Source organism: Liolophura sinensis, chromosome 6 (assembly GCF_032854445.1).
Source record: "Liolophura sinensis isolate JHLJ2023 chromosome 6, CUHK_Ljap_v2, whole genome shotgun sequence".
Lineage (NCBI taxonomy): Eukaryota > Metazoa > Mollusca > Polyplacophora > Chitonida > Chitonidae > Liolophura > Liolophura sinensis.
Genome location: NC_088300.1, coordinates 67530629 through 67544823, shown reverse-complemented (window position 1 = coordinate 67544823; position 14195 = coordinate 67530629). Strand labels below are relative to the sequence as shown.

The 14195-nt window shown below is 38.6% G+C and overlaps 1 protein-coding gene across 1 annotated transcript in view; it reads left to right on the top strand.

The window, feature by feature from the left end:
- The window catches only part of LOC135467838 (exportin-5-like), a 32336-nt gene extending 18808 nt beyond the window's left edge, over positions 1–13528 (top strand). Inside the window, 13 exon segments of the mRNA XM_064745724.1 lie at positions 787–899; positions 1874–1974; positions 2363–2459; positions 3033–3169; positions 3937–4034; positions 5541–5587; positions 5946–6034; positions 6939–7075; positions 8246–8350; positions 9040–9180; positions 10107–10175; positions 10714–10812; positions 11642–13528. Of these exon segments, the coding sequence (XP_064601794.1) occupies positions 787–899; positions 1874–1974; positions 2363–2459; positions 3033–3169; positions 3937–4034; positions 5541–5587; positions 5946–6034; positions 6939–7075; positions 8246–8350; positions 9040–9180; positions 10107–10175; positions 10714–10812; positions 11642–11821 (1413 nt within the window). The 3' untranslated portion in view covers positions 11822–13528.
- The last annotated feature ends 667 nt before the right edge of the window (positions 13529–14195 follow it).

The window sequence follows — 14195 nt, the reverse complement described above, 5'->3', positions numbered from 1 at the left end:
ATGTTTCTGTTCTGCTGCTATTCATGTCATTTCTGTGGATGTGGAGGTCATATCTTGACGACAGAAAAAGTAGTAGTTGTATTGAATGACAGTTTGTAAATACAGGTTCAGATGGTCTTATCTCTTTACTGTCAACCCAGTAGCAAGCCACTAAAAAGCCAGCGGCGTATAGCTAATCACTGAAGAACTGCTTCAGCTTGTTGTTCAAAAGTGGAAGAAGGATTTTATAAGCCAGGTTTCGACCTTAATCCAAATTGAAGTGCCATTTACTTTCAGTTAGGATGAGACTGGTATCAAGATTTACATCAGACTTAACTTTTAGTTCACTGCTGGCTACTGGTCACTGCATGTATATTTACAGACCATAGCTTTATCTCTGCACACAAACATGTGTGTAGGCAAGGTGAAGCTTATTTGGATACATGAAACATTCAACCAGCCAGCCAGTGGCATGCCACCAGCCAGCCAGTGGCATCCCAATGGTGCACCTGTGTATCACTGAACAGCTGTTTCACAGTGCTACACATCAAACGAGTAAATACACTTATATTAGGCCTCTAATACAAAACAGAAGTGTACTGAATAACCTGGAGATGGTGTATACGCCAAAGTTCTCAAAAGTAGTGTACATCCGAGATCCGAGACACATTGCTGGATACCAAAAACGTTCGGTAAATGAGGTAGTAGTGAGCTAGCAGCTTGCCACTGAGAACTACTCCTCAGGCCCGCACTAAAAACTTTATTTAGATACAAAGCTGAAGGCATGTTTCCTTGTGTTTTTGGCAGGTTGCCCAAGCTGGAGGGTTCCAGGTCAACACAGCCGGAGGTTCCACAGTCCTCAGGAACCCTGCAACAGACCATATCATACAGCTGATGGAAAACCTTCTGATCCTCATGAGGTAACTTAGACTTGTGCGGTAGACCGAACACTGTTAACTGAGAAGATTTCTCTGTGTAACAGACAGATTCAGCATCGATGACATGGTCAGAGCATCGGCCTCTGATGAGGAAGACCCATGTTCAGTCCTGGGCATAAACGTTATTATTTCTGGCCAAACATTTTATAAGTGGGTTAATGAGATGTTTGAATCCAGCTCAAATACTTTTTAAGTCAAGAAGTACAAGGTAAAGGTTGATGGTTTACCCTAGGAACTTTGTTTTCCTCCACCCATTAGTCCGACTGCCATCTTGAGAGAGTATGGCATTAACAGTACTCAAATAAATATATATTTATTTATTTGATCGGTGTTTTACACTGTACTCAAGAATATTTCACTTATTCGACGCCAGCCAGCATTATGGTGGGAAGAAACCGGGCACTGCCCAGGGGAAACACATGACCATCCACAGGTTGCTGGCAGACCTTCCCGCAGACGGCCGGAGAGGAAGCATTAGCTGGACTTCAACTCATAGCGACTGCATTGGTGAGAGGCTCGTGGGTCATTACACCGCGCTAGCGCGCTAACCAACTGAGCCATGGAGGCCCCTGAAATAAATGAATAAGTAAATAATTCATAAGTAATTGTAATAATTCTATTTATTAGCCTATTGTCTGTATTCTGTGAATGGGTCACATGTACATGTAGGTGTAGCTGTTGATTCTTGTGTATTTTACAAGCGAAACAACACTGTACATGTGCATATTAAAGACAGCAATAGAACTGTTCAGCTGGAGAAAATTTCTTTGTGATATGAACCAGAGTAGTGTGAAATTGCTGACAAAACACTATATTGGCCATCAAAAAGATGTTTATACTATTCTTCATACATCAGAATTTTTTAAGCTGATAAAGATTGTACTATGTTCCATATACCTTACCTTCCGTTAATGGCAGGTCTGTCTTTTGTGTTTATCTGCTTATCATTTGAACAGAACCCTCAATGCTCTGTGGAATGCTGATAATGTGAAACTGCGCCACCCAGATTTCACCAAAGCTTACGATCTGCAGGATGCTGATAAACAGGCCGTGTTAGGTAAGAAATGGGTCGTATTGGTGACATGCAGGCTTCTGGGCTTGTTATTATGAAGTACTGTGAAATACTGTGAGAAGCTGTGTGTACCCGCCATTTATTCAGAAACTTATATAAAAATATAATAAGATGGTTACTTGAGCTTTTGTGGAATATGAGAGTTACAGTTAAGTTGCTGGCTGTTGGGTTTCTTATGTTCCTTGGTTATACTTGATATACATAGGTAAATCTTTTTACCAAATCAAAGAAAGTGTACATAAAGCATTTTGTTGAAGAATTCATGAGATAATATCTTGGTGTTTTTGAACTAAAATGTTTGTCTAATATGGAAGGCTTGCTTGTGGTTAACAAAAGCAAACTAATTTAAACCAAAATGTCACTTTGTGTGCAGGAATCAAACCTCCGTGTATTGACAACACAGACCTGTCAGCTAACAAAGGACCGCTGGAGAGAATGCAGAATTTCTTCTCTAACATACATGACTGCAGGTTGGTACATCGGCCATTTTTGGAAAATGTTTTATTGCAGGATACCTATCTTATCTCATTGTTTGTTAATAATTGCAGCCCATATAAATATGAGATCAAACATGAAGTTTTGCGTTCTTTTCAAAAGTTCGTCCAGATTACAGTGTTTAATACAGTGAATCCCATATGCACTGGCTGAGAAGAATGGGGTCAGCCAAAATGGTTGGGTCTACTAGTTAGTGTGTTCAGACACACAGAAGAGGATCAGGCCTCATATAAATGCTCTAACTTTTAACTTTGGAGTGTAAAACTGCACTTACAGAAGCACATGAAGGCCATAAAATGATACATGTAATGCCAACACATCATGAAGAGAAATTATTGAAACTTCACAAAAGTGGCTCTACCTGTATAAGGTGGATGAATGGTGTTTAACGGCATACTCAAGAATATTTCACTTATACAACCCCGGCCAGCATTATGGTGTGAGGAAACTGGGCACAGCCCGGGCGAAACCCACGACCATCCGCAGGTTGTTGCCAGACCTTCTCACGTGTATTTATATACCGTTTTATACCTTTGCTCCTTTCACAGTTGTCACATTCTGGGTAATGCGGGCCAGTGTTTGGGCTATGAGTTCTACGCAGTGCCTGGCCTGGCTGAAATGTTCCTAAAGACCGTTTTCCTGGGACTGGACCACATTCCTGACTACAGGCTAAGGCCAATCATTCATATCCTTTTTTTTCTGCTTCTATTCTGTCAAAATCTGCCACTGCTTTATTTAGATATTCATCATTGACAAGGACTTTAGTTTACATGCTACTTAATACAGCAGTATTTATCCTGCCAAAATCACATTGAGCAAGCTGGGCTCATAGTAACTATCCCAAACAAATAGGAAAAATGGTGGGAAAGGTACACAGTATTTTACATATCGTGGAATCCTTTTTTTGTGGATGAAATCGGCTAATAAATCACTGCAAACAGAGTTTTATGGACCATGGCTCTCTATTTTTGGCTCCTTAGTTCTGGGGGACTTTCACAGTTTTACAGGTGTGTTGTTTGTGGAAGGATTCACATGTGGCCTAAAAACTAACAATGTAGGTAGGAAGTCAGATTATTTTTAGAAATTGACAAGCTGAAGCAGCTCTTTCTTGCAATAGAATTTATGGGGGCAGCAGCGCTTTAATGGGTTATAATCGAACTCCCTAATGCCAATATGATGGGATTAAGAAAAGGAATCTTATTTAAAAAGGAAAAAATGTTGGAGAGTGATCAGCCAAAACTAGGTCATCAACTGAGACACGGGGTCATCTACTCTGTTCATACATCTCATGAATATGCATGAGATTGTTATTTCCTGAATATGATCCAAACTTTTATAAGTTATAAGGTTTAAACTATTTGCTATTATTGGTGTTGTCAGTTACTGCTGAGGATCGTGTCAAACTATTTTCATTTGGTTGAAGATGTTTTTATATTTCCTTGACTGGGGCAAGCTCTTTCCTGAAGCCTTTGATATTGCACTGTCCATCAGAGTTCCATTCCACCAGTATCGTCCCCCTGCTGGCCAGTCTATGCCCTTATATGTTTCAGGTGAAGTTACATCAACAACAACACATTGACAGAAAATTAGGGTTGTCATTAAAGTTTTGAGTACTGTTAGTTGGGGCCTGAATGTATCAAAGTCACTGGCATTCAATGCTCTGGGCAAAACTATCCCCCAAAACAATTTTTGTTTGATTTTTTAAAAAATGTTGGCTGCATCGTAATGTGCACTTACGTTAAGGTAAATTACGATGGCCTAGTTAAGCCAAATCCAAGTGACATGATGTCACATTCTCTTCATTAGAATTCCTTCTATGTAACATTTTGAAAATAGTTACTTTCTGTGTAATTGAATATGATTAACCCCCTTAGTTAATTCTAATAAGTTTTAATAGATTTTTTGCATCACAGAATAATTTGATAAACCTAAGAAAATATTTTGAAAAAACTCTAAGGAAGTATCTGCTTTCTTGGTAATAAATAGCTGTAGGCAAACAATGTAAAGCACTTCTGAATTAACATCTCTGTTGCCTCTAATTTGAGGCATACATTATTTTTGACTTCATGTACACTTTAATAAGAATTAATAAAACTTAAACTATAGCAGGTCTGCCAGCATCCTGCGGATGGTCGTGGGTTTCCCCCGGGCTGTGCCCGGTTTCCACCCACCATAATGCTGGCTGCCGTCGTATAAGTGAAATATTCTTGAGTAGAGCGTAAAACACCAATCAAATAAATAAATAAATAAACTATAGCCTAGGTTCAAGTCCCATTTGTACAGCCCTGTGTTGAATGCTCGCACTTACATGCACCTGTGTATACATGTACATGTCAACATAGTGCCAGATTCCAAAGAGAGGAGGGAGAGAAATATATAACATGGATTGTTGGATTTACATTTACTCTCTTGTTATTCAACTATTTGTGTTTGGGTTAATGTAAGTTTCAACTTATCATGCATTGCGACATGATATCAGCAATGCGTTTGTAGCTGGTCAGCTTCAGTGTTGACATTTATAGTGCTGCCTCACTGGAATGGCTGCTTGAAGACATCAGGGGCTGCTTCCACAAAGGGATTGTAAGCCCAAGATGGTTGTAAATCACTGAGATAACAATCATAGACCTAATTTACAATCAACACCCTCTTGTCTGAAGGGGTTGTACGGTGTGCTAGTTGTAACTTACAGCTATAATTGACTATCGGATTAGCCCTGTTGTAAGTATTTACAATAATTCCAAAATTAATGTTAAGCACATGTCAAATATTTGCCCTAGTTAGTTGCAAAGATGTGCAATTGTCTCAAAAAGATGTTACGAGAATTTTCTCACGTTTTTGTTGTTTTTGCTGTTCAGTCATTATGACGTACAACTGAATAATATTGAAAATGAATGAAAGAAAAAGTTATTGATGGGTACATTTTTCATTTATACAGTCCACCATTATGGAAGAGCAGAAGACTGTTTGACCTACTTAATGTTGATCAAGTATAAGAGGAATATAAGGATGAATCATTGGCTGCAATCAATCAATAAATCTGTTAATTTGTGTTTCAGAGGCTTGAATCTAAGTGGCAAGTGATAAATCAGCGATCTGAAAATAGGTGAGTCAAAGAACATTGTATGTTACATGCAATTTGGGGGCCTCCGTGGCCGAGCACGCCAGCGAGCGCAACGTCCCAGGAGCCTCTCAACAATGTGGTCCCTGTGAGTTCAAATCCAGCTCTTGCCAACTTCCTCTCTGGGCATACATGGGAATTCTGTCTACAACCAGCTGATTATCATGGGTTTCTCCTGGGCTCTGCCCCCTTTTCCCCCCACCATAGATAAAGACAATGCATGTGTATAAAGTATTATGGGAAACAAAGAATATGACAGTTTTTGATCTGTTTTGAGCACATCATACTGTACCATTGTAGACTCTAAATTGCCTTTGTTTTCTCTACTTTTCCCCCCTGCAAGTGCTGATGATGATGTTAACCCAGAATCTCAGGAGGTGTTGGAAGACCAGTTGTCACGACAACTTACCCGGGAATACATTGATTTGCTTGGTAAGAATGTACGCCTGCTTAAACTGCCATACAATGATGACCGAACTCATGTGTTACATGTCATGTTTATGCCATGCTGTGGATTGTCTGGCTATTCACGGATCAAATTTAGATTCTTTTGTTTACTCTTATACCATGACTATGCTTGATACCTGGTAACACCGTTACATTGAAGATGTTGGTTGACAATACGCTTGTAAAAAATTAGACAGGTAATACATCGCCTCGAAGTTGGGAGACCCAGGATCAAACCCGGGTCTGGTCATACCAAAGACTTTAAAAAAGATACTTGTTGCTGCCTCGCTTGGCACTCAGCACTGAGAGGTTAGAGCAAGGAAACGGGACTGGTTGTACCGGTGACAGAATAATGTGACTGGGTGGGGTGTCATGTCTGGTGTCTTTGGCATGATATTTCAGTGGCAGCAGCACTTCGGCGATATGGACTCTGCCACAAGAAGACATAATATATGTACACCCACCTATAATGACTCGTCATAGGACTGAAAACGTGTTAAAGTACGATGTTAATCCCCAGGCATTCATTCATTAGACAGAGAGGTTACATTTCAACAAACACACACAGCATTTGACAATAAATATATTTAGTAAACAGTTAATACTTGTAGAGAAAAACATGGCAGTTGTCAATACATTTGCACAAATTTTCAGAGATATATTGTGTAGTATGTGCTTTCTTTGAAATTTGACATTCCTGAGCAGTCGAGATTGGTTTAGACTATGTGACTAGTGATGTATTCTGATATGTATTTTGTTACATATCAAGCTACTGTTGTAGAGAAGTATTAATTAACCGTTATAAAAAAATACATGTAGCTTATTAAAATTTGCGCCATGATACCATTTTATGCAGTGTAGTCAAGTTTGTCTGCTTTCATTATGTCAGCCACAGTGTTCCATTGCCGCCGCACTGGCACAACACACAGTGATGACAACGTGATGGATGAGGACTTCACAGTGACGCATCAGCAGTCAAAGGATGACTGCCTGAGTGAGCTGGGTCAGCTGGTCATGAAACAGGAGGTGAGCTAAGTTACAAGAGGCTTCTGAATTTTATACCAGGTTCACCTGAATTTATCTAACAGAAATTGTCCTGAGACTACTTTGGATTACAGAGCTCGACAATTTGTGTAATATCATGCGGATCGTACAAAGATCTTAGATGGATCTTGGCAAACTCATTCAGTTGAAGCAATGATCTCACAAAACACATCAGCTCTTGAACACTGAGGGCACAGGTTCAAATCCAGTCATCGCTGTTTTTGGTTTGTAAGTCAGGAGGTAACAGTCTGAAGGAGTTTGCTCAGCATTTCCACCACCCATGAAGCTGAGCAATGCTGTATATGGGAAATAACCTGAAATTTTGCCCCCAAAAAGTCTATTTAAAGAGGCAAATAAATGTTATAATACTTTTTGTGCTGAAAGTTACATTTTACCAACAGACTATCATCCTATCTTCTAAACAAACATCAAAACACTTTACTATATGTGAAAACTTCTAGATGATGACATTGATCACCAATGAAATAAATACGCATCTCATTTGAGACACTCACTCAAAAGCACCGGCTGGCTTTGGCTATCTCGCCCTTGAGGTTGCATGTTCAAACCCAGTTCTCAATGTTTCGACTGCATTCAGTAGGTATAGATGTCATTTTAGAAAGTGGATTAAGTAACAGTATTATCGTTAACAGGGAATACACTTTCTGAATATAGCACAGATTCTAGTGCTGAAATTTGGCTGAGACCACTGCGGGTTTCGAACCAGTGACCTCAGAGTCAGGCACCAAACCACCAGCAATACATGTCAGCCGTCTAAACCACTCGACCATCCGGCCTTCCACAAAAAATGGAAGGTAGTTGACCGGTAGACTTTACAGCGAACATGCATTACCCCTCTGATGATCACAAGTGTAATCCCTGTTAACGATAATACTGTTACATTCAGTAGGTTTGTCAGGTATGGTATGTAGTGAAGTTAGATAGCAGACTTGTCTCTGTGGTTTCCTCTACCCATATAAACTGAACTTTGTAAGCAAACCTTGATAAACACCAGCCAATCACTTGATCCATGTACATCTCCTGAACTTTGCATGTATAAAGTCATTCAAGAACGTTATTTGTAGACATTTTGCTTATCATACATATTGTAAATGCATGTAAATACAACAATATCTGTATCTGTTTTTCCAGTCAGTTTACCCGTCAGTTATACTATGTGTGTACAACGGACTAAAGTGGAATGACTCTCAAGTGTGTAACAAGTGCATCAATCTGTGCTGGTCCCTCGTTAAACAGGTGAGATACCTGCAGGTACACAAACTGTGACTTAATTGAGAAATCACCTGTTCTACTAACAATGTATAATTGTCACATCCAAGAAATCTTGTACGTAAGAAATTACTGCTCTCTTCGCTATATGTGAAGGATTGAATTAACATCGTTTTGACTGCCTGCCCTTATTTATTAAGAATGTATTCTTTATTTCTTTTCCCCATGCTTTCAGGAAAAGCAAGGGATAGTAATTTGCGTCAGGGTCTGTCCATATATTATGCTTTGGTTTCCATGCAATATCTCCTCCAAATACTCTCTGAGTTCTGTACAACGTGCAACTTCACATCTACATCAAAAACCTGAATCTTTCCATAAGTTTTGCATATCTAACAGGATTCTTGGTCATTGGTTCCCTTGCAGTAACTGATTTAGATATTGTACGATTATAAATTTTGTGTTCAGATCCATATCGGGTTTGAGAAACCAGTCTGATCCATTTATAAGTTTTGTGTATTTTTTACTTTTTTTTTCTTAATTCGCTGAATTAAGTGTTTTAATTTTGGTTACTAACATCTGTCACTGTCATATCTATGTTACATGTGTGCCACTGTAATTAATTTTTGCAAATTCTTACTGACCAGTGGTGAATTTTTGAGCAAATATTTAGTTTTATGTTTTTTTATTTTAGTTTATAATTCTGTTGTTGTTGTCAGTTATTGTCACAAGGGGAGGTAATCCAGGACCTGGCAGTGTTCCTGTTCACCACAGTACTCCAGGGGCTACAGTTACACGGCCAACATGAGGGTATACAGGCGAGCTTACTAACCCTGGGACTACAGCTGTATGAGGCTTTGGTAAGTCACGCTGCTGGACACAACAGTATCTTGTTACATCTGACAAGTCTTCCTGTGGCATTGAAAGATACATTGCAACTCTGATCATATTCAAGGCCTGTGTAAGATGTAAGCAACTATGTTTATCTACTTGTGCAAAAGTACATTTATGCTGCATTTGCCTTAAAATTTGACCTCAAAAAAGTACATTTTTAATGGTAAATAAAGGTCATAAAGTATTACTGTTGGTGTTAAAACACTGATTTATTTATTTATTTATTTACTTGATTGGTGTTTTATGCCGTACTCAAGAACATTTCACTTATACGACGATGGCCAGCATTATAGTGGGTGGAAAGCGGGCAGAGCCCGGGGGAAACCCACGACCATCCGCAGGTTGCTGCCAGACATTTCCACGTACGGCCGGAGAGGAAGCCAGCATGAACTAAACTTGAATTCATAGCGACTGCATTGGTGAGAGACTCCTGTGTCATTACGCTGCGCTAGCGCACTAACCAACTGAGCCACGGAGGCCCCGTTAAAACACTGAAGTGGCATTAAACCATAATCATTCATTCATTTTTTTTTTTGTGTTGAAACTCATTTAATCCAGTAGGATATTATCTTCCAAACGAACTTCAAAACAAAAATAATTAATATAAGTCTCAGAGTGAGACAAAATGGGTAACTTTGTCATGGATGAAAGGAATGAATTCACAGGACACATCTAATAATTTTACACCTCCCACCAATACAGTAGGCAAATTAGCCAGCCAGTAGTTCAACTGTAGCTCACCAAGAGCAAGGTGCCTGCAAAGGGGCGGTGCACTCCGATGTAGTATTTCACAAATATAAATTTATTGCGTGAATAAATCAGCGATGTTACTCAAATCAACTAAGTGAAAAGGAACTGACAGAATTTGCTAAAATATTCATCAATTTTTCAGAGGCCTTTGTATCCACCCATGAATGAAGTGCTGAAACAAATACCCAATGTGAAAGCTGAGGCAATCCGGGTAAGAGAATCACTGCTATCAAGAAGTGGGGGGTGACAGTGTGGGGATATATAATTAATGGGTATCCATTACTCTTATACCTGTTGATTCTTGGTGTAAATGTCTTATGCAAGACATTTCCAACATGTACACTGTGCCCTCATTCTTAAAACCTGGTCTACTCTTTTTAACCAATATACATGTAATTGTAGCAGGAATACTTAGTACATATGGTTAGTACATCTAATGACCAGTGTATTTATATCATTCTTTACTTTCCCAAAAAACAGAGAGAGAAATATAATTCCTTGCTTTCAGCAGTACCTATATCTGCCCTAGAAGAAATAGGGTACTTTGATTTTTGAGGAGCCTGTTGTCTGTGCAAATTTACAATCATATTTTGCTTGAAGTATTTTTGGTTCAAGTGAAGAGATTTTACATATTTCTCCGAGGACCATGGAGTTAAAACCTGACATGTCATGATGTGATGTAAAATTCTTGTGTACAGCAATAAAACACCTTTGCCTGCATTTAAACTTTGTTTTTCTTTCCCTGGCAGTCATTTGATGACAAACTATTACAGACCAGTCCACAGAAACAGTTGACAGATAAGAAAAAGAAAGAGGCATTCAAAAAACTTGTCACAGATATTATAGGGGTAAGTGTTTTAATAATAGATAATGTCTAATTCATGCAGAAAGTTATATAGATTACAGCTATAAAATTGGTGGAATATCGGGTTCAAACTGGTCAGGTACCTGGCAAAAGTCCAGTATTTTACTCAGGCCACTTCAGTTTCTCCCACTTACAAGCCTGACTGCTTTTATAAAAGTGGAATATTGAAGACGTGTTGTTAAACAAGGATTGGAACTTGTCTACGGATACACCACCATTGGAGGGAGTTTACAGCATTTTGACAACTGTGAAGACCTCTGTGATAGCAGAAGCGGCTTACTATTCTTGATATAGCCTAAAATACTGATCAGATAAAAATAAATCTACTTGTTACGGAGAACATGGCTGGCTCAGTCAGCTGAAGTATTCTGTAAGCCACAGGTGATCAGACCCAAAACATTGTTGTAGGCTTCAGTCCAGCTCTGAGTGGCTCATCTGCAACTTGAAAGTCAAATTAAACTCCAGGCTCTTTAGTTTCCTCCAGCCATAAACTTAACTGTTTAAGTTGTTTAAGTGAAAAATTCTTGAGTATACTGTTAGACACAAGTCAGGTAAATAATTAAATAAGTGAATGTAAATCATATGTGATGATGGGAGTCTTATGTGATGATGGGAGTCCTATGTGATGATGGGAGTCTTATTTGATGATGGGAGTCCTATTTGATGATGGGGATCACATGTGATGATGGGAATCATAGGTGATGATGGGAATCATAGGTGATGATGAGTAAGTGATAAGCGCTATAGATTACATGTATTTTGTCATTGCAGATCTATTTAAATTCTCACCTTTTTCAATTTGTTTTATCCAGAAAAATATTGGACAGCATTTCAAGGAAGACATTCATATCAAAAACCTGCCAACTATCTTTCGGGCAACTAAAAAAGTGAAGTCTGTCATTGAGGAAGTGACAAATGGAGAGGACGCTGGGATATGTGCGTTGTTCAAACCTGATGATGTGAAACCCACCAATGGAGTGAAAGTATTATGACACGGTCAAGAATTCTCAGTAGCTGTTACAGTGTGAAAATACTTGAGGTAACTGTACCTGAATGATGTATGGTGGCTCTCACACATCAAGAGGGTTTTTGATGTAAGAGGCAAAAATCCGAACAGAACATGTTGGTTGAAAAAAAAAATGTGGAAATAACAAATAGATGAATGAGATTGGAATACAGAAGTACAGATGGCCCAATCTACATGTTTGTTGGGATTTGTGTTCAGGGCACTTTCTATAATAATCTTTAAGTTCTGACTACTTTTCCCCAAAAACAAAAAAAAACAAAAAACAGGTCAGGTGTACCATGGGAATTTATGTGAAAATTACATGTTTTAAATTGATTTAATTTTTACCCTACTGTCCTCCAGACATTACAAGCAGAAGTGTGCCAATATGATTGGAGGGATTCCATGTGTCAATTATCAAAGAACGATTAACTCAGTGTAATTTTTGATAAATATGGAGGCTAGTGTTAATGGGTTATAGCTGAATACATCTTTATGTGCATTTGAGGTCAGGTGTTTGTCAGCCTTTTAAAGACTATTCCTTTATATTAAAGTGCTTGACCTTCTGAAAGTATCTGGCATAATAATCTCACATTAGGTGAATGCCTTTCAATTTTGTTTGCTAGAAACTTTTACTGGGTCTGAGTACATTTCCACAGGGAGGATATTTTTTTAAGACATTGTTTATACAGTAAATGAAAGAGATGTGTTCAAGATAGCAAGAGGACTTTTTAATCTTTCTAGCTTGCACATCAGTGGAAAGAAATCCTAACTGACCAGTTTGTCCCTTCACTTTGACCTTGCAGCTTTGCCTGAAGGTCAAGCACCTCAGATAATTTATTTTAAGCCCTGTGCTACAGTGCTGACCGTTGAGCCACCTGTATGGTGCAAATATTTATTTTTAAAGCCTCTGCTAAAAGAAGAAGGCAGTATCCAAATGTATTATCTTTGTATCAAGCTTACTTGCCCACCTGAGTTGTGAAAGACCTCAATGAAATCAAAACAACTTCGTATCTGAAATAAATTTCAGGAATTTGCCTCTTATACATATATATACGCATTGCTGCTGTATCATTTCATTTTTTTCATATTATTTATTTTAGCTGATATACATGTATGGTAAGAAAATTATATTTATAAAATTTTTCTGCCAAATATGTGATTGATTCAGAAGAGGCTTCTACAAAGAGTACTAGGCAGTGTTACTTTCCTGCCTGAATGCATGATTGGAGCTGCGGAAAATCTGTACAGTAGTCGAGCCACGCAGACTTTACATATGTCTCAGAATGAGGATGATTTTAAGATTTAAACCTGTCTTAGCTTTTAATAAACTTGTGAGCAAGCTGCCCCTGATATGTTTAGTATTTACGTACACGTCACGTTATGCATGATTGGTTTGATATGTAGGCACAAGGACAGAAGGTGGTTGTGATGTGACCAAATCGATATTAGAAGTTCTCTTGCCGCTAAATTCCACACCTCTTCACAATATATTGGCAGTTATGTCAGAATATATGTATGAAATTACTCACTGTCTGGCATTCGCTGGTGGCATTGCTTGAAATGTGACAGCAGAATATCTGCTTGGTTAGATACACCCGTCATTTACAACAGGCAATCGTCTCCTTTCTTCTATATACAGACGAAATTGTGCATTATGTATTCATGGAAATTTAATACATTAAATTATTTCAAAAAAAAAAAGAACCCTTTGCCCTTATCTTGTTATGATAGACCCTTAAAAAGGAGTTATAATTTCCATGCTTGACCTTTGTAAACACGGCCCACCCAGCTCCCATTGTTTGTGCAACCATGGTGATAGTAAGCTGTCGACAACGCTGTCGTCGCCTTTTGTTCGTTGAAAACCACTTGGGTTTCACTAATATGGTGTGCAAATTAGTGCGCCACACGTGCTAAAATTTGTCAGTAACATGTCAAATATCGGTGGTTTAACTCTGGTTTTTAGTTATATCTCACTGATAAAACTGGTCGTCATCGTTATGTGAAAAGTTCTTGAGGTTGCCATTCATCAACATAAATAAATAGGCTCCATTCTTGCGGTATTAGTAGAAGCACTGCGCTTACCCAGACAGCAATGCATGCCAGTTCTTGTGGATAATTCATGTAAGCAATACCTTTAGCTTTGGACTGATTTTTTTTTATTTCATTTTTTACGCTTTCTTTCTATTTCCATGGTCCTTGTAACTTTCATATTTTGTATTGAATTGATTACGACAAGCTGTCGACTCTTAGATGATTTCTGCCTCACACAGAGCGTGGTGCTGTCTGGTACAGACGGCATCTCGCCATTCCCAACCGTTACTGAAGGAGTAGGCCAAACAGTCTGCACTTGCGTGGAA